The sequence below is a fragment of the Embiotoca jacksoni genome, unplaced genomic scaffold (genome assembly GCF_022577435.1).
Source record: "Embiotoca jacksoni isolate LCO1_2020_lvr unplaced genomic scaffold, fEmbJac1.0.p SCAF_153, whole genome shotgun sequence".
Lineage (NCBI taxonomy): Eukaryota > Metazoa > Chordata > Actinopteri > Embiotocidae > Embiotoca > Embiotoca jacksoni.
Window position 1 is genome coordinate 10,001 of NW_027185289.1, and position 27,500 is coordinate 37,500.

The 27,500-nt window shown below is 44.0% G+C and overlaps 1 protein-coding gene across 1 annotated transcript in view; it reads right to left on the reverse strand.

Annotated features, from left to right (window-relative positions):
- Positions 1-27,500, reverse strand: part of ccdc102a (coiled-coil domain containing 102A) — a 48,674-nt gene that overhangs the window by 9,305 nt on the left and 11,869 nt on the right. Inside the window, 7 exon segments of the mRNA XM_069149911.1 lie at positions 690-899; positions 2,612-2,728; positions 3,344-3,452; positions 3,560-3,813; positions 7,828-8,211; positions 8,784-9,053; positions 9,055-9,219. Of these exon segments, the coding sequence (XP_069006012.1) occupies positions 690-899; positions 2,612-2,728; positions 3,344-3,452; positions 3,560-3,813; positions 7,828-8,211; positions 8,784-9,053; positions 9,055-9,147 (1,437 nt within the window). The 5' untranslated portion in view covers positions 9,148-9,219.

Here is a 27,500-nt window from a genome sequence, read left to right on the forward strand (position 1 = left end):
ACACACACATGCAATCACAGTCTCTGATGCATTTCATTTATGGCCACCAGACAAACACTATTTACGTGTGTGTGTGTGTGTGTGTGTGTGTGTGTGTGTGTGTGTGTGTGTGTGTGTGTGTGTGCTACAGTGTGACAGTGAACATCAATCTGTGCAGTAGTAGTGATGCCGGCAGCCCTCGCCGTGGTTGAAGATGATTCTACTATCAATCAACCTGCAGATGTGTGTGTGTGTGTGTGTGTGTGTGTGTGTGTGTGTGTGTGTGTGTGTGTGTGTTTCTGTGTGAGAGTGTATGTGTGTGTGTGTGTGTGTATGTCCTGTTTCTTATTCTCTCCCTGGATCAATACTGTGGTTTTAACACTGTACACAAAACACTATCAATCTTTCTCATTTTCTTTTCTAAATCACACACACACACACACACACACACACACACACACACACACACACACACACACACAGACAGACAGACAGACAGACAGACAGACACACACACACACACACACACACACACACACACACACACAGTCCCAGAAAGACCAGCTCAGAGGACAGGGTCCCATTGTGTGTATGATGGTGTACAAACTGTGGTTCATCAGTCTGAGAGAATAAAAGTCCACTAACTACCAGAAGTGATGGACGCCTCTGAAAACAAACGCTCTGGTAAAGTGTGATTTTTTTTCTCCGACCTTGTTCCTCTCGAACAGCTCGCTCTGGATGGCCTTCAGGTCGGTGTCCAGCGCCGAGGCGGCCTGCCGGCGTTTCTTGGCCAGCTGCTCCTCCAGGTCTTCAGCCTGAGCCCTCAGCTTCTTGTTGTCCCTCTCCAGGGCCAGTTTGTCCGTCTCCAAACGCTCCCTGCGGCCCCACTCTGCAGCATTCTCCACCTGCAGCCGCTCCATCTGGTGGAGACACAGTCACACATGGATTTTATATACATATTTATTTGTAGATATAATATCTGCTCATATTGAATTTGATGGCAGCAACACGTCTTGGGACAGGGTCAACAAAAGATCGGAAAAAGTTGTGTAACGCTAAAAGAAACACCTGGTGTAACATCTGGCAACTAATCAAGTTACCATGGCAACAGATCAGTAACATGATTGGGTATAAAAGATGATTTCAGAGAGGCAGAGTCTCTCAGCAGTGAAGATGGGGAGAGGTTCACCACTCTGAAAGACTGTGTTGGAAAATAGTTCAACAATCTAAGAATAATGTTCCTCAACGTAAAACTACAAAGAATTAGTGGATTTCATCGTCTACGGTTCATAATATCATTAAAAGATTCAGAGAATCTGGAGAAATCTCTGAACACAAGGGACAAGGCTGAAAACCAATATTGGATGGTGGTGATCTTCGGGCCCTCAGGCAGCACTGCATTAAAAACACACTATTCTGGAGTGGAAATCACTGCATGGGCTCAGGAACACTTGTGAAAACCATCGTCTGTGAACACAGTTCATCGCTGCGTCCACAAATGCTGTTAAAACTCTCCAAAGAAGAAACCAGATAGAAACATGATCCAGAAACACCCCCGCCTTCTCTGGACCGAGATCATTGAAGATGGACTGAGGTGAAGTGGACAACTGTCCTGAGGTCTGATGGATCACAATCTGAGACTCTGTTTGGAAATCATGGACGCTGCATCCTCCAGGTTAAAGAGGAGAGGGACCATCCAGCTTGTTATCAGCTCAGTTCTGAAGCCAGCATCTGTGATGGTACAGGATGCATTAGTGCACATGGCATGGGCAGCTTGAACATCTGGAAGGAAGCATTAATGCTGAATGATATATTCAGGTTTTGGAGCAACATTTGCTGCCATCCAGACAACGTCTCTTTCAGGGAAGGTCTTGTTTATTTCAGCAGAACAACGTCCAACCACATTCTGCACGTATTCCAACAGCATGGTTCTCTAGTAGAAGAGTCCGCTGATAAACTGGCCTCCTGCAGTCCAGACCTGTCAATCATTGAAAACATCTGGAGCATCAGGACATGAACAATACAACAAAGGAGACCCTGAACTGTTGAGCAGCTGAAATCCTCTATCAGGCAAGAATGGGACCACATTTCACTTTCAAAACTCCAGAAACTGGTCTCCTCAGTTCCCCAATGTTTCCAGAGTGTTGTTAAAAGAAGAGTTGATGCAGCTCAGTGGTGAACATGATCCTGGAACAACTTTATAGAGACGTGTTGCTGACATCAGATTCACAATGAGCAGATATGATTAATAAAATAAAATAAATTATTGTCTTTGGTCAACTTGCAATTAAATATGAGTTTATGAGATTTGCAAATTATCGCATTCTGTTTTTATTTACATTTTACACATTGTTCCAACTTTTTTGTAAACATGGTTGTACACCTTGTGTGAAGGCAGTGATGAGGTTAACTAACACGCCTCACTTCACTCTAACGTTTAACTTAAAAAGATTTTGAGTTTATTCTGGACTTCTCGGTAGGAAAACGTTACAGTCCTGAATACTTTCAGTAGACATGAGTTGGCTGGGTTATAAAAATGCTGATATTCTGTTCTGGTTTTCACTGTTCTGCTCCGAGCTGCTGCGAACTCCTGCTAATTTCTGCTAACTCCTCCTAACTCCTCTCTCCTCACCTCGGCGCGGAGTTCAGCTAGTTTCTTGTCCATACTGGTTCGAGCTCCCAGTTCGTCCTCCAGGTCCTCAGATATGCGTCCGAGTTCGTCTTGGTGCATTTCCTTCAGCAGGTTGAGCTGGAAGGTTTCGGGGAACGAGGAAGAACAGACACAAGGTCAGAGGGCAGCTGTTGAAAACAGTGGAGGAGCAGAACATCCAGCAATAAACTATTAAACAACTGTTGGGAATGTTAGAGAGTGGAGAAAGGACACAGTCAGAGTTCACTTCAGACATGAAAGAAATAAACACATCTCTCAGCAGCAGCGTGAATCTGGAGGTGAAGGTGGTTCATCTCCTGCAGCCCTCCTGGTCCTTATTGGATCACTATATCTGTCTCATCTGTCTCCTCACAACCTTCTGCACTTCAGCCTCTTTCATCTACCCCCCCCCCCCCCACACACACACATACTTATCGCTGGACTCCCCCCCCCCCCCCCACATCTCTCAACCTCCCACCAACCCTCCTCTACTCTTATCAAACTGATTTCATCCCTCAGTGAGTCTGCTGATAGCTTCTCTCCCAGATCGCTCTGCTCTCTGCAGCCTGCGCTGCCCCCCAGTGGTGGAGCATCGCCAATACATGTTTCAGATCAGTGTCTGAGGAGCTGAACGGAGACATTATGAAGATATGAAGACCTTTGTGGAGCAGATATCAAAAACGACCGCAGGGCCTGACTGTGCAGGTGTCTCACCTGTTTCAGGACCTCCTGCTTGGTCTTGCTGAGCTCCTCGTATTTAAGTTTCCACTGACTGAGGTCGGCCTCCAGTCTCTCGATGGTCTTGCTAAGAGCCAGCTTGTCTCTGGGGAGGACACAAAGACACATGAGAGACTAAAAACCCAATCGTCCTGTAATGATCTCAGTCATTTTTCCTGCTGTCTGGACCACGAGCTGTCCTGCGTGTCTTACTCTCTCTCTTTCAGCAGGACCTTCTGGGCCTCATCCAGGCGCAGCTGCAGGGCGTTGAGTTTGCTGGAGTCTTCCTCCACCGTGCTCACGTCCTCCCACAGCTGCCTGCTGCGTTCCTGCCGGTTCAGACCGGAGGATGAGCGCGAGCCGGCCGGGTTCGCTCCGCTGCTGCTGCTCCCACGGCCGTCCCAGGCCTCCTGATTATCGGTGCCGGCGGCCCGGGATCGCAGAACTGAGTCCAGCAGCTCCAGGTCCTGACAGAGCCGGGGATGGAGACAGGGGACAGAACATGAGACCAGGATGACAGTTTGATGATGTGGAGGTCTGGTCTGGACTCTGGTCTTCTACTGACACACTGGTATCATGGGGACGACAGAGTCTTGTAGGTGTGAGTGCAAAAATATCAATGACATCAAAACTGACAGAAAAATGGAGCCAAGATTTAAAAAAGCAGAATGATCCTTTAAACCAGACTGATACCACTTCAAAGGGTTACAGTCACATGACTAAAGAGAAAAGTAAGACCCAGGATGTTTTGTTTGCATATTAAGCTGCCAGTTTCTGAGTCCCTCCTCAGAAATATTGGCCTCTTTTCAATCTTTCACTCCTCTGTGAGTGTTTCCCGCTCCACCCTGTTTCCTCCCCACCGAAGCTGCAAATCAAACCATTTCATCCCGCCGATGAGCTGAGGTTCCTGCCAACACGCTCTCACAGCACACAGAGTGGCTTCTCATGACCAAACACTTTCTGTTTAATGGCCTTAACAGAAATTAAACGTGAACTGTGGAGCCGCTCCGCCTCCCCACACAGTAAATCTGTCTGCTCTGGCACTGAAACAGTGAGAAAGCTCCAATGTTCCCCGCCCGATATCTTTCAAAGCATCTACCACATGTAAAATATTAGTGCTCTGTCTCCCTCAGGATTCATAACTCTGTTTCTTTAAGATATTCATCATGATGCCTTTCAAGAGTTCCTCAGACGTCATCAGAATCTGGTGAGTTTTTCCAGGTATTTGGTCATAAATCAATAAAATAAAAAGTCAAGGAGTCACTACAGTCATCAGGATTCACTGTCTGGTAACCATGAATGTGTGTAGATGGAGTACATCTCACCTGCTGGTGGCACTTAGACTGAATATAAAAGTGTTCGTAGCCTCCGGCTCTGAAAAATGGTTCCGATGCAGAAGTGTCTTCAGCTGCAATACCAGCGAGTGCCACTAGAGGTCGGCTCCAAAAAGCCTCCGGCTCCATAGACTCCCATTCAACTTCTCTCATCAAATCCAAAGTGAATAAAATGTGTCCATCAGTTATCTCGGCTTTGTTAGCTAAAGTCACTCCTTCTTATTAGTTTTCTGGAGGTCCATCTGAAAATAATCCCTCATTCATTAGAAAAGAAGATTCAAGAAGACCTGTTTTTGGGGGCGTGTCTGTTTGACCCCCAGCTCATCCAAATATGGTCACTTCCTGCGCCAAACCGCTCCGAACTAGCAAAGATGGTGACGGACAGAATCTGAACTGGAGGATTCATAACGTTCACAAACCAACGATGACATCACTGATGGTTGATGACATCCCTGATGGATGATGACATCACTGCTGGTTGATGACATCACTGATGGTTGGTACTAGATGCAGATACAGTATGTGAAGACACTTTACTGTTCACTGAGCTGAGTGGACACTACATCAGTGAGACAGCACAGAGGACTGAATGAGGACCAGAAGGAGACAACATCAGACCAAAACCACTCACAGCATCAAGGTCAAAGGTCATCAATCAGGAGTCAGCCAGCCGGAGGAAGAGTAGAGGAGATTCACAGACTTACTGACATGAGAACGCTGTTGATGTAAAGCATGCTGAACATCCACAGTATCATCAGTATCTTTTAGTGTCATTATAATATTTTAGCGCTGCGGTTTGGATGATTTTCACATCTGTGGTTCCAGAAGTTAATGACACCCTTTCAGTTGTGATGATGTGCAGTGAGGTCGACCACCAAACAAAGAGCATGCAGCCGGCTTCATCATCTGCATTACTGACAGTCAGTGTATGTGTGGTATGTTAAATAGAAAACTGTCATTACCGGTGTACTCCAGCAGAGGGAGCCACTGTCACAGATCTCAGTGAGACAATGGTTCTCTGCCACATGTGGAAGTACTCAGTGTGAGAACCAGAACAATGGAGGGAGACAGGAAATGAAGCGGAGCTGTGAGAGAGCAACAGCTAACCGCTGCTCATAGACCACTGAGACCACCGCCTCAAGACCTCCGCCTCAAGACCACCACGTCAAGACCACCAACTCAAGACCACCGCCTCAAGACCTCCGCCTCAAGATCACCGCCTCAAGACCACCACTCCAACACCGCCACCTCAAGACCACCGCCTCAAGACCTCCGCCTCAAGACCTCCGCCTCAAGACCACCACGTCAAGACCACCAACTCAAGACCACCGCCTCAAGACCACCGCCTCAAGACCACCACGTCAAGACCACCAACTCAAGACCTCCGCCTCAAGACCACCGCCTCAAGACCACCGCCTCAAGACCACCGCCTCAAGACCACCACTCCAACACCGCCACCTCAAGACCTCCGCCTCAAGACCACCACGTCAAGACCACCAACTCAAGACCACCGCCTCAAGACCTCCGCCTCAAGACCACTACTCCAAGACCATCAACTCAACTGATTCATCAGGTGGAACATGAACCTGCTCCTGTTGGAGGCACCGTCCAATCAGACGTCAGCCAGTCTGTAAACATCCCGAGCAGAAACCGAGGCCTGAATTCATGTGTTGTCATCTGTCTGTCTGGAGCTCATCATCACACATTATCAACAACAAACTAATCATACAACATGATGATGTCATTTTAAAGGGCCCCAGGAGCACAAAGACTGAAGAACTATCTCTGAGCTTTTCACCTTTTATATGTCAAAATATACTTGATGTAATATTTGTGTGAGTGTGTGTGTGTGGGGGGGCTCTATGATGTTTCAGGTCACAGGACAGATATTTCACTGTGTACGTCTCCGTCAGACACACTGCTGCTGTTTGTTCATGAAAGCCTCTGATGTCAGATGTCTGTGACCCACGGCGGTTCGGTTTGTGTGTCGCTGCCCTGAAGAGTCTCAGGCTGACTGGATTTTTACTGCAGGAGTTATGAAGAAGAGAGTTTCGATGTGTCAACGTGAAAACAAGAGTTCATGCTCTCAAATTCAAAGTCAAGAAAAACACCACTATAGTCTCCAGTGTGGAAGTCTTCCTGCAGAGAGGCTGTGGTCTTATTTAAAATGCATCGTGTCTTCCAGCTGTTTGTGACTGTGTTCAGATCAGAAGATGGATAGAATATTATTCACTGGTTCTGACCACAGATTGTTTATAAAAGAGTTCGTATCTTCAGGTCTGTAAAATGGTTCTGATCCAGAAGTGTCTTCAGCTGCAATACCAGCGAGTGCCACTAGAGGTCGGCTCCAAAAAGCCTCCGGCTCCATAGACTCCCATTCAACTTCTCTCATCAAATCCAAAGTGAATAAAATGTGTCCATCAGTTATCTCGGTGTTGTTAGCTAAAGTCACTCCTTCCTATTAGTTTTCTGGAGGTCCATCTGAAAATAATCCCTCATTCATTAGAAAAGAAGATTCAACAAGACCTGTTTTTGGGGGCGTGTCTGTTTGATTGACAGGCCTGTGGTGCAGTCAGGTTACAGCTATCGGTCAGTGTCAGTACAGACGAGGCTGAAGGAGACCGGCGGTCAGCTGTTTGCTTCAGGTGGAGGATACAGGACAGAAGTACTGCAGTATGTAGAGTCCTCAGGGAGCAGGAAGAGTGGAGGGTAGTGGGTACTTATAAATAGGACACCCCCAAACACACACTCACTCACTCACTCACACACACACACACACACACAATTACACTCACACATACACACACTCACTCACACACTCACACATACACACACGCTCACGCGCCCAGCAGGGCTGTTTTAAACAGTATCCAGAGTGTCCTACATTCAGGGAGGCTCATGTCACATGGAGCAGCAGAGAACAGGAGAACACTGATTCATATTTCCAGATCTATCAGGAGGCGGTCCTCCAATAATAATACTAACATGACCTCAAACAAAGGTCTAATAACCTTCATGTGGGTTTTTAATGGGAAATAACATGTAAAACAGCATGAGTTCCTTCTCGTGAATTCAATCATTTTCTTTGTCAGTGGATGTTTTTGTCTTCAGGTCAGTGCAGTAATTAAATATTTATTACACACTCACCGTCTGTTGATCCATCTTCTCTCTGTCCAGGTCCACATCCCGTACTGGTTCTGGTTCTGGAGATCCGGGCGGCCCCTCCCCCATCCTGTCCAGCTTCACGTCCGTGTGGACCTGAGAGGAGGAGGAGGAGGCCAGAGGGATGGACGGAGAGGAGGAGGACGAAGCACCGCGAGGGTGTGCAGGAGAGGTAGCGGGAGAGGCGGCCGCCGGAGGAGGAGCCGTGTGGTCGCCATGGAGACGCAGCGTCTCCTGACGGAGCGTTTCGTTCTCCGAAGCGAGCTCCTGCCGCTCCCGCCGAACACCGGTCAGCTCCTTGGTGAGGGTGTCCAGCCGCTGACGCAGCTGACGGACCTCGTCACGGGCTCGGTTCCGCTCCGCTCGGACCTGCAGAACAGACAGAGCTGACTGATATCAGAGAACTACCCTCCACCCTCTGCCCTCCATCCTCCTCCCTCCATCCTCCTCCCTCCATCCTCCTCCCTCCGCCCTCCACCCTCCTCCCTTCATCCTCCACCCTCCTCTCTCTGCCTTCCATCCTGCACCCTCCATCCTCCTCCCTCCGCCCTCCTCCCTCCACCCTTCATCCTCCACCCTCCTCCCTCTGCCTTCCATCCTGCACCCTCCGCCCTCCTCCCTCCAACCTCCTCCCTTTATCCTCCACCCTCCTCCCTCTGCCTTCCACCCTGCACCCTCCATCCGCCGTCCTCCTTCCTCCGTCCTCCTCCGTCCTCCGCCCTCCACCCTCCACCCTCCTACTGCTGCCTGAACATAGTGTTTCAAAGGAAGGCTCAGTGGTAGAGAGGAAGCTCTATAACATGTCAGTGAAACATGAGTGAAGATGTGTTTGAGTCCGGTCGTGCAGCTGGACCAAAGACGTGTCCAGATGTGTTTGAGTCCGGTCGTGCAGCTGGACCACAGACGTGTCCAGATGTCCTCTCTCGAATCGGTGAACCCACCTTGCTCCACTTCTCCCTCCAGTTGGCAGTGCAGTCCGACCACCACCGCATGGTCTTCTCCATCTGGGCCGCTCTCGCTCTCGCCTCCTCCAGCTCCCGCAGCCTCAGCTCCTCCCTGCTCTCCCAGTCGCCCCCAGCTCCTTCTCCCATGGCCCCCAGGGAGCACAGCCCCAGGCCGCTCAGCCCAGGCGACAGCAGCAGCGGGGGGCTTGAGCTGGGCGTCCCTCCGCTGGGGCTGGGGGTGTGGGTGAGGCTGTCCGGGGAGCGGACCCCCCCGGTCGGAGCCTAGACCCAGGCTGCAAAGCAGACCGCCCCCGGATGACTTCCCACCCTCGGACAGGTGGGGGCTGGGAGTGTGATTCATGGTGGAGGGACAGTGGGGGCTTGTCGGCAGAGAGCTTCAGGAGAGCATCGTCCTCTTCAGCCTCTGATCAACCTGCAGACACAAACACAGCAAATGTAACTCAGCCGTGACAGGAAGTGACACATGCATGTAAGTTGGAACGCTGAGTCATCATTGACTAGCCTCCTGCAGTCCAGACCGTCAGCCAATTAGAAAGTTTGGTGCATTATGAAACTAAAAATACAACAAAGGAGACCCTGAACTGTTGAGCAGCTAAAATCCTCTATCAGGCAAGAATGGGACCACATTTCACTTTCAAAACTCCAGAAACTGGTCTCCTCAGTTCCCCAACATTTCCAGAGTGTTGTTAAAAGAAGAGTTGATGCAGCTCAGTGGTGAACATGACCCTGGAACAACTTTATAGAGACGTGTTGCTGCATCAGATTCAACATGAGAAGATATCTTTATAAAACAACAAAATTTTTCCGTTTCAACATCTGATTTGTCGTCTTTGGTTTATTTTCAATTAAAAATGGGTTTAAGAGATTTGCAAATCATTGCATTGTTTTTTGATTTACATTTTACACATCGTCCCACTTTTCTGGAAACAGGGTCACGTACGACCCTGTTTCCAAAATGGTTTTAAGCTCCATTTTATATAATTCAGATGTGTGTGTTTGAAAAACCATTTTGGAGGATTTTCAAAATAAAATAAAATGTGTTGTAATGTAAAGAAACAGACACATTCATCACACTGAACATTTAAAGAGCCACTGTCTCAGTGTCCTCCGTCTGTCTGTCTCAGTGTCCTCCACCTGTCTTTGTGTCCTCCATCTGTCTGTCTCAGCATCGTCCGTCTGTCTCAGTGTCCTCCGTCTGTCTGTCTCAGCATCCTCCGTCTGTCTCAGTGTCCTCCGTCTGTCTGTCTCAGTGTCCTCTGTCTCTTCATGAGTCCAGGATGCTGAGACGTTTCTCTGGCTGGATGTTTTCCTCTTGTTATTGTGCCTCACGATGAACTAAGCACCAATCAGACGTCTCCCTGATTCCCTCCACCAATGACTATGTTCATGTTTTAATACTTTTCATTTACATATTTTGTCCTTCCTCCATCCCATAATCATCTCTAGTTTCTGGGAGTCCCGTCTTCGGGTCCTGGAGCGGTTCAATCTCCCTGTAAGGATCTGATCTGATCTCTGCTGCTGCTGCCAGAAATCCTGCAGAAAAATACCATCTCAGGCTGTGGTCAGATTGGCCTCAAACACTCGGGACCCCCCCCCCCCTCCTCCTCCCACAGGAGGCCGGGGAGTTCCTGAGGAGCCGTGAGACTGTGGGAACAACTCACAGGGAATCCAAAGCAGAGAAGAGGAAATGAAGGAGGGTTAGTGTTAGCTGGAGGCAGAGAGGTTAGTTAATGTGCTCTGATGGAGGTCAGCAGATCTCCAGTCTGAGAGGCTTCGGATGCAGCTGTTGATGCGTTTAGGGGACATCAGTAAGTTGTAGTGTCTGTCAATATGTGTTTGCACGAGCCGCAGGAGGTCTTCACTGACCACGAGAGATCTGACAGACATCAACACGTTCATAGTGTTTAAAATCAACCATCAGTGATGTCATCAACCATCAATCAGTGATGTCATCTTTGCTAGTTCGGAGCGGTTTGGAGCAGGAAGTGACCATATTTGGATGAGCTGGGGGAGGAGCCAGCGGTGGATCTGACCGATCCGATCGGAAACCTGACGATACTACGTCCCGCCCACCGATAGCTGTAACCTGACTGCACCACGGGCCTGTCAATCAAACAGACACGCCCCCAAAAACAGGTCTTCTTGAACCTTCTTTTCTAATGAATGAGGGATTATTTTCAGATGGACCTCCAGAAAACTAATAGGAAGGAGTGACTTTAGCTAACAACACCGAGATAACTGATGGACACATTTTATTCACTTTGGATTTGATGAGAGAAGTTGAATGGGAGTCTATGGAGCCGGAGGCTTTTTGGAGCCGACCTCTAGTGGCACTCGCTGGTATTGCAGCTGAAGACACTTCTGGATCAGAACCATTTTACAGACCTGAAGCTACGAACTCTTTTATATCCAGTCTACGGTCTGGACAGAAGAGAACATTACACTTCCTGTGGCGTCTCACACAAAGCATGATGGGAACTGTAGGCCCAAATTCAAACATGTTTATCAAAAATAAAGAAACATACAAATGGTGATGTTTTACAATGAAAAATAAAAATCACCCGCAGCAATGAAGACATAAACAAAGAGGAAATCAGCAGTCTGAGCTGCAGCACACCGGACGAAGATCAAACAAATATTTCTCTGAAACAGAGAAACAGAAAGCAGCGCCAGAGAAGCTGCTTGGTTTGTATCTCCATCCTCGGCATTTCAAATCCAAACTCCCACTGTCACTGATCCAGTTCCACAAATCATCCTCCAGTTCATCTCCCAGCGCCCCCTCCACACACACACACACACACACACACACACACACACACACACACACACACACACACACACACACACAGCAACTATTCAAGAGACATAAAAATCTGGGTCAAAGTCTGGTAGAGACAGAGTGAGTGGAGGGGGGGTGAGGAGGGTGAAGGGGGGAGGTGGTAGGGGGGGGTCTTTCAACATAATCAATAATCACGGTGTAGACATGGATCACAGAGCAGAAGTTAAACACTCGAGAAATAAAAAGCTCTCAGCAGGATGTCGCCACGATGCTCTGCATCAGGTTTTATTTTGAAAAGCTGAAATTCAAGACGTTCTGCAGAAACAGTTAATGAGCACGTCAACAGGAGCAGCTTCATTTATGGAGCGTCTTCATTTATGGAGCGTCTTCATTGATGGAGCGTCTTCATTGATGGAGCGTCTTCATTTATGGAGCGTCTTCATTTTTGGAGCGTCTTCATTGATGGAGCGTCTTCATTTATGGAGCGTCTTCATTTTTGGAGCGTCTTCATTGATGGAGCGTCTTCATTTATGGAGCGTCTTCATTTATGGAGCGTCTTCATTTATGGAGCAGCTTCATTTGTGGAGCGTCTTCATTTATGGAGCGTCTTCATTTATGGAGCAGCTTCATTTGTGGAGCAGCTTCATTTATGAAGCGTCTTCATTTTTGGAGCAGCTTCATTTATGAAGCGTCTTCATTTGTGGAGCAGCTTCATTTATGGAGCGTCTTCATTTTTGGAGCAGCTTCATTTATGAAGCGTCTTCATTTATGGAGCGTCTTCATTTATGGAGCATCTTTATTGATGGAGCGTCTTCATTGATGGAGCGTCTTCATTGATGGAGCAGCTTCATTTGTGGAGCAGCTTCATTTGTGGAGCAGCTTCATTTGTGGAGCAGCTTCATTTATGGAGCGGCAGACTTCAACATCGTTCTTCTCTCAGCAGGAAAACTTCTATTTCTTCTGATCCTCCTTGAGATGGTTCTACTCCTTCATTGGAGTCCAGCTGTGTTTAATTAAACTGATTGGACTTGATTAGGAAAGGCACACACCTGTCTACATAAGACCTTACAGCTCACAGTGCATGTCAGAGCAAATGAGAATCATGAGGTCGAAGGAACTGTCCAAGGAGCTCAGAGACAGAATTGTGGCAAGGCACAGATCTGGCCAAGGTTACAAAATAATTTCTGCAGCACTCAAGGTTCCTAAGAGCACAGTGGCCTCCATAATCCTTAAATGGAAGAAGTTTGGGACGACCAGAACTCTTCCTAGACCTGGCCGTCCAGACAAACTGAGCAATCGTGGGAGAAGAGCCTTGGTGAGAGAGGTAAAGAAGAACCCAAAGATCACTGTGGCTGAGCTCCAGAGATGCAGTAGGGAGATGGGAGAAAGTTCCACAAAGTCAACTATCACTGCAGCCCTCCACCAGTCGGGGCTTTATGGCAGAGTGGCCCGACGGAAGCCTCTCCTCAGTGCAAGACATATGAAAGCCCGCATAGAGTTTGACAAAAAACACATGAAGGACTCCCAGACTATGAGAAATAAGATTCTCTGGTCTGATGAGACCAAGATTGAACTTTTTGGCGTTAATTCTAAGCGGTATGTGTGGAGAAAACCAGGCACTGCTCATCACCTGCCCAATACAATCCCAACAGTGAAACATGGTGGTGGCAGCATCATGCTATGGGGGTGTTTTTCAGCTGCAGGGACAGGACGACCGGTTGCAATTGAAGGAAAGATGAATGCGGCCAAGTACAGAGATATCCTGGAATAAAACCTCTTCCAGAGTGCTCTGGACCTCAGACTGGGCCGAAGGTTCACCTTCCAACAAGACAATGACCCTAAGCACACAGCTAAAATAACAAAGGAGTGGCTTCGGAACAACTCTGTGACCATTCTTGACTGGCCCAGCCAGAGCCCTGACCTAAACCCAATTGAGCATCTCTGGAGAGACCTGAAAATGGCTGTCCACCAACGTTCACCATCCAACCTGATGGAACTGGAGAGGACCTGCAAGGAAGAATGGCAGAGGATCCCCAAATCCAGGTGTGAAAAGCTTGTTGCATCATTCCCAAGAAGACTCATGGCTGTACAAGCTCAAAAGGGTGCTTCTACTCAATACTGAGCAAAGGGTCTGAATACTTATGACCATGTGATATTTCAGTTTTTCTTTTTTAATAAATTTGCACAAATTTCTACATTTCTGTTTTTTTCTGTCAAGATGGGGTGCTGAGTGTACATTAATGAGAAATAAAATGAACTTTTTTGATTTTAGCAAATGGCTGCAATGAAACAAAGAGTGAAAAATTTAAAGGGGTCTGAATACTTTCCGTACCCACTGTATATACCTCATACATTTTCTTTTATACTATATTTATTGTTTTCTGTACATTTATACAATACTGTATAATATATATTTTTATGCACATTATTCATGAAATAATTCATATCGCTGATGTGAAATATACAATATATCCTGAGAAATGTACAAATTAACAATATTGTTTTTATCACCTACGTGCAATGATTATATTTTGTCTTTACATTTCTCTGTCCATTTAAAACCGTATATATTTATTTTGTGTATATATCTTGTGTGTATTTATACATTGTTTTTTTTTTTTTACATTTTTCTACAAATAGTTTGCGCTCTTATTTTTTTATTGCATCCATATTTGTCTTTTTTTCTTTGTGTACTTTTCTTTCTTCTCTCTGTATTCTTAAACTCTTGCATAAATATCCCCACTGTGGGATTAATAAGTGTTGTGTTACGCTACATTACGCTTTGCTTTGTTATGCCAAGCTGTGTTGTCTTGTCTTGTTTTGTTTTGTTATGCTATGTTATGCTGTTATGTTATGTTATGTTATGCTATGTTATGTTATACTTTGTTATGATATGTTATGTTATGCTGTGTCATGTTATGTTGTTATGCTGTTATGTTATGCTCTATTATGCTATGTAATGTTATGTGATGTCATGTTATGTTATGTTATGCTGTTATGTTATGCTCTGTTATGCTCTGTTATGTTATGTGATGTTATGTTATGTTATGCTATGTTATGCTCTGTTATGCTATGTTATGTTATGTGATGTTATGTTATGTTATGCTATGTTATGCTCTGTTATGCTATGTTATGTTATGTTATGTGATGTTATGTTATGTTATGCTATGTTATGCTCTGTTATGCTATGTTATGTTATGTGAAGTTGTTATGTTATGCTGTTATGTTATGTTGTTATGTTATGTTATGCTGTTATGTTATGTGAAGTTGTTATGTTATGTTGTTATGCTGTTATGTTATGCTGTTGTTATGTGATGTTATGTTATGCTGTGTCATGTTATGTTATGCTGTTATGTTATGCTCTGTTATGCTGTTATATTATGTGATGTTATGTTATGCTCTGTTATGCTATGCTATGTGATGTTATGTTATGTGAAGTTGTTATGTCATGCTGTTATGTTATGCTGTTATGTTATGTTGTTATGTTATGTTGTTATTTTATGTTATGCTGTTATGTTATGCTGTTATGTTATGCTCTGTTATGCTCTGTTATGCTATGTTATGTGATGTTATGTTATACTATGTTATGCTATGTTATGTTATGCTCTGTTATGTTATGCTGTTATGTTATGTGAAGTTGTTATGTCATGCTGTTATGTTATGCTATGTTATGTTGTTATGTTGTTATTTTATGTTATGCTGTTATGTTATGCTGTTATGTTATGTGAAGTTGTTATGTTATGTTGTTATGCTGCTATGTTATGTTATGCTGTTATGTTATGTTATGTTGTTATGTTGTTATGTTATGCTGTTATGTTATGTTGTTATGCTGCTATGTTATGTTATGCTGTTATGTTATGTTATGTTGTTATGTTGTTATGTTATGCTGTTATGTTATGTGAAGTTGTTATGTTATGTTGTTATGCTGTTATGTTATGCTGTTATGTTATGTGAAGTTGTTATGTTATGTTGTTATGCTGTTATGTTATGTTGTTATGTTATGCTGTTATGTTATGTGAAGTTGTTATGTTATGTTGTTATGCTGCTATGTTATGTTATGCTGTTATGTTATGTTATGTTGTTATGTTGTTATGTTATGCTGTTATGTTATGTGAAGTTATGTTATGTTGTTATGCTGTTATGTTATGTTGTTATGTTATGCTGTTATGTTATGTGAAGTTGTTATGTTGTTATGCTGTTATGTTATGTTGTTATGTTATGCTGTTATGTTATGTGAAGTTATGTTATGTTGTTATGCTGTTACGTTATGCTGTTATGTTATGTGAAGTTATGTTATGTTGTTATGTTATGCTGTTATGTTATGTGAAGTTGTTATGTTGTTATGCTGTTATGTTATGTGAAGTTATGTTATGTTGTTATGCTGTTACGTTATGCTGTTATGTTATGTGAAGTTGTTATGTTATGTTGTTATGCTGTTATGTGAAGTTGTTATGTTATGTTGTTATGCTGCTATGTTATGTTATGCTGTTATGTTATGTTATGTTGTTATGTTGTTATGTTATGCTGTTATGTTATGTGAAGTTGTTATGTTATGTTGTTATGCTGTTATGTTATGCTGTTATGTTATGTGAAGTTGTTGTTATGTTGTTATGCTGTTATGTGAAGTTGTTATGTTATGTTGTTATGCTGCTATGTTATGTTATGCTGTTATGTTATGTTATGTTGTTATGTTATGCTGTTATGTTATGTGAAGTTGTTATGTTATGTTGTTATGCTGTTATGTTATGTTGTTATGCTGTTACGTTATGCTGTTATGTTATGTGAAGTTATGTTATGTTGTTATGCTGTTACGTTATGCTGTTATGTTATGTGAAGTTATGTTATGTTGTTATGCTGTTATGTTATGTGAAGTTATGTTATGTTGTTATGTTGTTATGTTATGCTGTTATGTTATGTGAAGTTGTTATGTTATGTTGTTATGCTGTTATGTGAAGTTGTTATGTTATGTTGTTATGTTATGCGAAGTTGTTATGTTATGTTGTTATGCTGTTACATTATGCTGTTATGTTATGTGAAGTTGTTATGTTATGTTGTTATGCTGTTACATTATGCTGTTATGTTATGTGAAGTTGTTATGTTATGTTATGTTGTTATGCTGTTATGTTATGTTATGATGTTGTTATGCTGTTATGTTATGTTGTTATGCTGTTATGTTATGATGTTGTTATGCTGTTATGTTATGATGTTATGCTGTTATGTTATGATGTTGTTATGCTGTTATGCTGTTATGTTATGTTGTTATGCTGTTATGTTATGATGTTGTTATGCTGTTATGTTATGTTGTTATGCTGTTATGTTATGATGTTGTTATGCTGTTATGTTATGATGTTATGCTGTTATGTTATGATGTTGTTATGCTGTTATGCTGTTATGTTATGTTGTTATGCTGTTATGTTATGTGAAGTTGTTGTGTTATGTTATGTTGTTATGCTGTTATTTTATGTTATGCTGTTATGTTATGTTATGATGTTATGTTATGCTGTTATGCTATGTGAAGTTGTTGTTATGTTGTTATGCTGTTATGTGAAGTTGTTATGTTGTTACGTTATGCTGTTATGTTATGCTGTTATTTTTTATTTTTTTTTATTTTATAGACTTTATTAATCCCTGAGGGGAAATTTCTTCACTACAGCAGGGGGGCTCTCAGTGGGGAGCTGCTGCAGCAGGCTGCCACTATCACGGCGCCAGGTAACCTGACCTGAGGTGCATGTTTTTGGATGATGGGAGGAAGCCGGAGAACCCGGAGAGAACCCACGCAAGCACAGGGAGAACATGCAAACTCCGCACAGAAAGGCCCAGGACCGGATTCGAAACCGGAACCTTTTTTGCTGTGAGGTGACAGTGCTAACCACTGCACCACCGTGCCACCCATGCTGTTATGTTATGTGAAGTTATGTTATGTTGTTATGCTGTTATGTTTTGTTATGTTATGTTATGTTATGTTATGCTATGCTATGTTATGTCATGTTTTATTACGTGTCTGCCTGTGTCCAGGCTCCTCTGGCTCCGCCCCTCCTATCACAGTGTGTGTAGTGAGCACTCAGAGGACAGATGGAGGTTTACAGGGTGGATGTTGGTGTGCCAAAGACACACAAGTTTCCTAATTGTTAGAAAGATACTAAACTGAAGTAATATCTTAAAATAACGACGTCATGCTGAAGAGCTGCCGTGTAGTTAGATGCACCAACGATGATGTGAAAAACTTGTATCTCTGATTTGTTTCCCTGTCGTGTCCTAAAAAACCAAGTCCACATCATCCAGTCAGCAGGATGTCCATCTGCACAGACACACACACACCATCTGTGTACACACAGATTTGCAGCAGCAGTGTGTGAGGACTGACAGCAGGAATGTGTCCGACATGATGTCCTGTACCGACCTGCACTGGAACAGCTTCTCTGGCTGAACAACCAGCAGCAGGATAAGTCTGTGAAAACATGAAAACACTGGTCTGTTGCTCCACAACTGTCCCATGTGTTGCCTTCAAAATAAAAGCTGAGAATTACTGCCGATTCTCTCTTTGTAATGAGGAGTTGATACGTCAAGAAATATTGATCATTAAACCGAACTGCTTCCTGAAAATAAGCAGAGCAGGAGGACACCGTACCGTTTCAGTAATAAACAGATCATCATCTTTAACCTCAGTCACTTCATCTAAGACGTCCAATAACTTGTATTCAAACTGTACGCGCACAAACTGAGCTGCAGATTTCCGACCAACGAGGAATGAATGATGATACATGTGTTTCCAGCTGCAGGAACATGTCAGGTTTAAGGATTAATATTTCAGAAATTTCTGGAAATATGGTGACCTTGTTTATTTACACAAAGTTAGAAATTCTAACAACAGACTATTTATAAAAGAGTTCGTAGCTTCAGGTCTGTAAAATGGTTCTGATCCAGAAGTGTCTTCAGCTGCAATACCAGCGAGTGCCACTAGAGGTCGGCTCCAAAAAGCCTCCGGCTCCATAGACTCCCATTCAACTTCTCTCATCAAATCCAAAGTGAATAAAATGTGTCCATCAGTTATCTCGGTGTTGTTAGCTAAAGTCACTCCTTCTTATTAGTTTTCTGGAGGTCCGTCTGAAAATAATCCCTCATTCATTAGAAAAGAAGATTCAAGAAGACCTGTTTTTGGGGGCGTGTCTGTTTGATTGACAGGCCTGTGGTGCAGTCAGGTTACAGCTATCGGTGGGCGGGACGTAGTATCGTCAGGTTTCCGATCAGATCGGTCAGATCCACCTCTGGCTCCTCCCCCAGCTCGTCCAAATATGGTCACTTCCTGCTCTGAACCGCTCCGAACTAGCAAAGATGGTGACGGACAGAATCTGAACTGGAGGATTCATAACGTTCACAAACCAACGATGACATCACTGATGGTTGATGACATCACTGATGGTTGATGACATCACTGATGGTTCTGATTGGTTCCAACTGAAGACAGCAGCTGGTTGAAGTGTTGAAACCGACTGTAAACTGTGAATAAACAGGTCATCAAAGGGTTAAAGAGGTGGGGGGGGGGGGTTACTGACTCATGTTTACACAGAAGTATGAGTGAACGACACTCCTTCATACACTCCCCCATCCCCCGTCTCTGTCCATCTGTCTCCCTCCTCCAGTCTCTGTCCCTCTGTATCTGTCCATCTGTCTCCGTCCTCCAGTCTCTGTCCCCTCTTCGTCTCCATGCAACAGGGACTGATGTCTCCGGCTCAATAATGGAGCCTCCATTTTCTTTGGATCAGCTGATAGATGAAACCATGGAAACACACACCAGCTGAGCTGCTGTCAATCAGACAATGACTGAGTTGCATTATGGGAACTTTAGTACATCTGATTCATTAGTGAGGACGGTTCAGTTTTATATGTCTCTCACCAGATAACGGAGGTACACTGAATCCTGGAGGTCCTTTAGAGGAGAGGGACATGCCCCCTCAGGTCTGATGTGTTCACATGCACACGTGAAGGTCTCCGTCAGTGTTGCTGCTGTCCGTATGGACCTGGACTCTGATTAAAATAGAGCAGGATGTCCCACATTGAAGAGCAGCAGGCCTCATTCACTAATATGTGTGTAGAAATGTTCTGACTTTCAGGGCATGTCCACGCTCTGTAATTAGCATACAGCCACGCCCTGTTTCTCCATATAAGGACACCGGTTCATCTGGAGCTTCGTGAAGAAAGTGAGTGAAGAGAAGTTGATGGAGATGGCACCAAAAGTTCAAAAGAAACATTTCACAACAGCAGAAATTCAAACAATAATGAGGTGAAAGAAGAGGAAGACGTGTCCTCAGGAGGGACTGTGGTTAAAGAACCAGGAAGACGAGGAGCGCCTGATCTGACGGACAGGAGGAGACACACTAATAATTACTGGACAAATGTCCATCAGTCATCCACACAGGGTTTCGCAGAGTTTTCTTGTGATTGCTTTGATCAAAAATATTTGATTTTGCAGCGGATTTTCTAAAAAATGTTGATGTAATTTGTGGAGTTTTAAATGAGATTTTTGCATAAAGTTGCGACTACATCAGCCTTTCAAAATAAGAGCTTTAGATGCTGTTTAATTCATTTTCATTCAACACATAGACCTGCTGGATGAAACAAACAAAGAGACGTCTGCAGTTGGTTTTGCTGAGCAGATTGTTATTTGTGTTAATAAAGGGAGTTGTTTTTTTTAAGATTACACACACACACACACACACACACACACACACACACACACACACACACACACACACACACACACACACACACACACACCACTGTTTATTCCTCTAGTCAATACTGACGTCTCCTCATCGTGCCGGCCATCTTTCTTGTGGACTGACTGGAGATACAAGTCCTCCGGTGACTTCTTCACCTTGTTGGTCAGTAGAGACAGAAGCAGTGAATGTTGGAGGTCTGAGACACCGAGCGGTTTATTTCAGCAGGAACACGTCTGCCGGTGTAGCATGACCTCATCGCTCCGCTCCGTCTCAGGATGGACATCCTCTCCTGGACTCTGGACGAGCACGTCGGTGAGCTGAACGTGGTGAATGAAACAAAGCTCAGATAAATGTCTGAAGTGTTCCTCACTCAGCACGCTGACACTCAACATTTCTTTTGATGCCCAGAACAAAGCTTCTAAAATCCGTTTCGTTATATTAAAGATGTCTGAGAGAAACTGTGCAGCTATAATCACTTCAGCTTCGTCCTCCACACTGGAACCTCCTCCCTCCTTGAAACAGACCCAGAGGGAGATTTTACAAACTTCAAAGCCAAGCTGCACATTTGTTCCTGTTTTTAAAAGTACCAGCTAGTTTCACAGGAAGACATCTATACGCAGGAACGTACACAGTCTGCTGCATCATTAGGTATAATTACCTTCATCACACAATCAGAGACACAGATCAGACACAACTCACTTCTGAAATGAGTGTAAGTGAGTCCGGCTGAGAGCCGTGAAGGTAAACATCTCGTACCGCTCCGACATCACTTCCTGTTCTCACATCAACTTTATTCAAAGCTCACAGTTTACAGCATTCACTCTCATATTTCCTGCATTTCGTTTTTTTATCCACTGAAAATGTACCAACATTGGATAACTAATATTATACAACCAGTAGCTCCACCCCAGAGATCTGATTGGTCAAATCATCATGACATCACACCGTTCTCATCACTAGAAATATCACTCCACCTGCTCAGTGGGAAAATAGAATTAGAATAGAGTTTCATATACTATGTAATATAATGTAGTTTCTACTTGTTATAGTTCTATTAAATGACCCATTTGGTGAAGTCGGGTCTAACATTGTTAATGGAACACTTCAAACTGTGGTGACTGATGATGGGACTCACCACAGTCTCCATAGTAACAATATCATCACCATAGGATATTATTGTGATTTTAAATATTTTGCTTGATGCCGAGTATTGAAATATTTATACAATATATTACTTTTCCTCAACTGAAAATGATGTCCTCAAAGGAAAACTTTCTTTTGTCTTTTCATCTCCCTTCAGTCACTTTTTATTCCAGTGAAATGTGTCAGTAACATGTTGCTGATGATAAAATATTGATTCTCTGCATCCGTGTGTTGAAACCATCCTGACCAGTTGAATATTGCCACGCTGTGCTCTGTCATCTTTTCTCGTACTGAGCCGGTGAATCAGCAGCAGCTGAGCAGGACTCATGAAACATAGAAATGTCCTCCAGGTGAAGTTCAGGAAGCAGCAACATGATGGTGAGTGTAGTTTGTGCTGCACACGGCCAGCAGCACAACCTGCTCACACTCAGGGACACTTCAGACGACGTCTGGAAACTCTCCACAGAAACAAACTCCCAACTCGCTCCGACTTCAGCTCACACAAACACTGTTCACCTTCCTGGACTTCAGCAAAACTCTCAGATGAGAACTTCATGTCCCATGAGGCCGCAGGTGTTTTCAGAGAGAGGCTCCACCAGCAAATTATACATTCCTGAACCATGACTGTACACACAAACACACACACACACACACACCCTGTGGCTCCACGCAGCACACGCCCTGCATGCCAACAGAAACATGCCCTGTACACACACACACACACACACACACACACACACACAGGGTTAATTTCCAGCAAACATGAGTGTGTGTGACACAGAGTCAAAGGTGTGTGTGTGTGTGTGTGTGTGTGTGTCCAGCTCAGCAAAGGCTGCAGCATCAAATTTCCATCATTTATTCAGGAGCGAGAAAGAGAGAGGGGGAGGTAGGTGTGTGAGTGTGTGTGGTGAGGGAGGGGGGTGATGGATGGGAGCTTAAACATATGGAGACACTTTCACCTGCTTCTCTGAACTTCAGGATTCGATACTGTCAGTGGTTTCTCTACATGAGCATGTAGGAGGTGACTGACCTGATATATTTCATATTTATGAAGAGCTAGAACTTATAATGCAAACATAAGGAACTGGAAGGAATCTAGTCTGCACTTTAACACATCAGTGATGTCATCGTTGGTTTGTGAACGTTATGAATCCTCCAGTTCAGATTCTGTCCGTCACCATCTTTGCTAGTTCGGAGCGGTTTGGAGCAGGAAGTGACCATATTTGGACGAGCTGGGGGAGGAGCCAGCGGTGGATCTGACCGATCTGATCGGAAACCTGACGATACTACGTCCCGCCCACCGATAGCTGTAACCTGACTGCACCACAGGCCTGTCAATCAAACAGACACGCCCCCAAAAACAGGTCTTCTTGAATCTTCTTTTCTAATGAATGAGGGATTATTTTCAGATGGACCTCCAGAAAACTAATAAGAAGGAGTGACTTTAGCTAACAACACCGAGATAACTGATGGACACATTTTATTCACTTTGGATTTGATGAGAGAAGTTGAATGGGAGTCTATGGAGCCGGAGGCTTTTTGGAGCCGACCTCTAGTGGCACTCGCTGGTATTACAGCTGAAGACACTTCTGGATCAGAACCATTTTACAGACCTGAAGCTACGAACTCTTTTAGAAACAGTTTGTGATACAAACCCAACACGAGTTCAGTCCAGTTTCATCCTCCTCATCATCCTCATCATCATGTGAGGTTAGTGAAGGATCCTACAACAGAACTCAGATCTAAATCGGAGCATCTCTTCAGGGCTCTACAGCTTCAAAGCGTTTCCCGCTCTAAAAAAAACGCTGAGCGAGGTTTTCATAATGTGTCGTTTGGTAAACAGACGGGCGACCAGCTCTTTTTCTGCTTCAGTAACCCGGCTGCTGAACAACATGATGAAACTCAGCGGCAGAGGTGGAAAGAGATAACGAGGTAGAGAATAAAAAAAAAGATCAAAGAGAGAGGCGGAGCTTATACCTTCACAATAAAATCTATGAGCAAGTCTGTGATTTCTATTCAACTGTGCTGACCTGAGAGCAGGATTAAAGCTGACCTCATCAATATTTTCATACAGGAGATGTTGACAGATGTTTTCAGGTTTACACTTTTCACAATCTACTGGTATTGATGATATTAAAGAAATGAAATGATGATATTGTATTAATCAAACACGTGGTAATATTGTATGTGATTATTCCAACATCAGCATCTGTCTGGTTGACTCTGTGACACTATGTTCACTTTGAATTAAATCAATATTATATCAAAATTTAACTTTAATTAAATTCTCCAAAACTGCTTATAAAATGTTTTATAATAAATTAATATTTCCTCCGACTGCTTAGACTTTTCATAAAAGTTAGAAGTTGATTGCTTTACTTTCAGGAACCACGAAAGGCAGAAGGCATGCTGGGAAATGCTCATTTCCTTATCCGATGATTCCTTCTTCCTTTTCACAGCCTCGTATGTTTCTTTAGGACATTTTTTTCTAGTACTGGTAAACAGCAGTGTGAAATATTTGTGATTGGCCCCGTTGCCCCTACCCTCGCCACAGAATTAGCATTTCCCAGCATGCCTTCTTCGTTTGTAACTTATGAGAATAAAGGAACTAATTCAAATAGGTCAAAGTGATGCGAAGAAATTGAAGTGATTCCATATTACTGGATGTTAAATGAGTTTTCTCCACACGTCCAGTTGTCAGAGACGTCTCTTTGTTGGTTTCATCCAGCAGGTCTATGTGTTGAATGAACATGAATTAAACAGCATCTAAAGCTCTTATTTTGAAGGCTGATGTAGTCCTTGTTTCTATATTCCAGTCACAGACGGTCTGTTCTGGAAACATACGCAGCTTTTAGGAGCTTTTGTCTCCATGGTTCTCCAAGTTCAATAAATACACAAAAAAACCATTAGAACTAAAATGTTTCTGTGATGTGCAGCATGATTATTATCACAGGAAGTGATTTCAGATTTATTCCTGTATCAGGCAGTGCTTAAATGTTTTTTTTTTTTTTTAAAAACATTTATCTTTCTCGCCGTAAAAATCAAACATTTTTGATTGCGACAATCACAATAAAAACTTGTGGAGGGTCTGAACAGTATTTAAAGAATCAGCTGCCACGCCTGGATCATCTCCGGTCAATGAACAGCAGGGGGGAGACCGCCTCCTTCAGGGGGAGTTGTACTGAATCCTGAATGAAAACACACCGCTGAACAGAGCGATGCGACACAAACACACACTGAAGGAGACGCACACACAGATGGGAAGACAACTTCCCTGAGAGGAGGACGGAGAGGACAGAGAGGACGGAGAGGACGTTGGTGTGATTTCTGAGGCAGATACTCAATGAAGTGCGACGTTATAATTGCCTCTGAATTAGGAGTCATGAAACAGGATTTAATGCCTTTAAATTACAAACAAAAACCCCAAAGACATTTGAAGACAACTTTTGAGTATAATTTACATAAAGAAACAGTTAAATGACAGTCATAGGTTTTTACAATTAAATAGTGTTGTTGGTATTTTATGGTGAATTGAATGTACAATAAACGGCGACATGTAAATCTTACTGAAAAAAATGTTTAGCAGCAACATGGTCGTGCTGATTCAGCAGAAAAGGGCTGTTTAGGATTTAATGATTTAAAATGTATTTTGTTTTATAAATTACAACAGCTTTAAACTGTGAAATGTACAATTTATGATGTAACGTTCTTTACATCCGCACTGTATTTTACGATACATTTTTCTAGAAACCATAGCTGACAGTTTTTTTCCCCGTTAAAAACAACGGGATTTTTTTTACAGTGCGGCTGAGCGTTAAAGCCGAGTAAATCTGTCTGTGACCACACTGGGGGGGGGCGCACGCACACACACACACACACGCACACACACACACGCACACACGCACACACACACACGCACGCACACGCACACACACGCACACACACACACGCACACACACGCACACACACACACACACACGCATTATTAATTGCTCAAACGGGAGTAAATCTCTGAGCCTTTCTTCACCTTGTATGTAAATGTAATGCTGAATACACACAAATAACAGCTGTACATCTTCAGTTATTGTTATGATATGAATGAAAGTCTGATTTCCATTAATGTGACTAAAACTCTGTTGGAGTGATGCCTCTCACCTCATAAAGCATCTTTGTGTGCGCGCAGACACCTGCTGCAGAGAGCACACCTCTAACATGAATCAAACAGGAAGTGTTCATGTTGTGAGTGTTGAGATGGAAGTCTATGGAAACGACGTCCCTGTGGTGCATTTAGCACATCTCAGAAACACCGCGGACACATTAAAGATGGAGGGATTCAGTTTTACAGGCTCACATCTAACAGCAGGACCGGCCGTGCTGGCGCCAAATATGATGATCTGGAGGAGGCTGACAGCGAAGCTGCTGAGAGGGAATGTGTTCCAATAAATGGTCCTAAAATAAATCTAAAAACGGCATACAGGCCGCTGAAACTGTAATCGGTATCAGATCAGGTCTGACTGCAACGTCCACATCTGGTAATGCTGCTGGTCTCAGTGGACAAGCAGATAGTGACCGGTAGGACCGAGCGTTATATCAATATATCCTGATATGAGACTACATATCGTCCTTTTGGAGCTCTTAAAATCATCTATTTGTCCATGAGGCCTCCTGACAGGCAGATGGAGAGCAGATAAATCAGTTCTCAAAATCTAATCAGAATATATCAGAACCAACCATCAGTGATGTCATCAACTATCCGTGAGGTCATCAACCATCAGTGAGATCATCGTTGGTTTGTGAACAACATCAGGAGAATATGTCCTCTTCTCACTCAGAAGGCGGTCCAGGCTCTGGTCCAGGCTCTGGTCCAGGCTCTGGTCCAGGCTCTGGTCCAGGCTCTGGTCCAGGCTCTGGTCCAGGCTCTGGTCCAGGCTCTGGTCCAGGCTCTGGTCCAGGCTCTGGTCCAGGCTCTGGTCCAGGCTCTGGTCCAGGCTCTGGTCCAGGCTCTGGTCCAGGCTCTGGTCCAGGCTCTGGTCCAGGCTCTGGTCCAGGCTCTGGTCCAGGCTCTGGTCATCTCACATCTGGACTACTGTAACTCCCTCCTGGCAGGTCTACCTGTTAGCACCATCTGACCTCTGCAGCTCATCCAGAATGCAGCAGCTCGACTTTAACCTCCTAAATACACTCACACTACTACTCCTCCTCCTCCTCCTCCTCCGTCCTGGCTCCTAAATGGTAGAATGAGCTCCACCGACATCAGGACAGCAGAAACTCTGAACATCTTCCACCACAAACTAAAAACACACCTCTTCCTCCTTCACCTTGAACAGTAGAACTTTAGTATCTTAAAATAGAACTTACTGATAGAACTTTGTAGTTTGGCTTTCTGGAAGAAATTATATTTTCTTGATTCTTGTTGTTCTAGTTTTGAACCCTCATGGTTGAAATGAACTTATTGTAAGTCGCTTTGGACAAAAGAGTCAGATAAATGTAATGTAATGTAATGAAATATGAACGTTATGAATCCTCCAGTTCAGATTCTGTCCGTCACCATCTTGCTAATTTGTTGCGGTTTGGAGCAGGAAGTGACCATATTTGGATGAGCTGGGGGAGGAGCCAGCGGTGGATCTGACTGGTTGCTACATCCCGCCCACCGATAGCTGTAACCTGACTGCACCACAGACCTGTCAATCAAACAGACACGCCCCCAAAAACAGGTGTTCTTGAATCTTCTTTTCTAATGAATGAGGGATTATTTTCAGATGGACCTCCAGAAAACTAATAAGAAGGAGTGACTTTAGCTAACAACACCGAGATAACTGATGGACACATTTTATTCACTTTGGATTTGATGAGAGAAGTTGAATGGGAGTCTATGGAGCCGGAGGCTTTTTGGAGCCGACCTCTAGTGGCACTCGCTGGTATTGCAGCTGAAGACACTTCTGGATCAGAACCATTTTACAGACCTGAAGCTACGAACTCTTTTATAAAGAGTCTGGTTATAAACTGACGTTAGCTCTGCATGAAGTCCCCGTTTGTCACTTCAACACATCA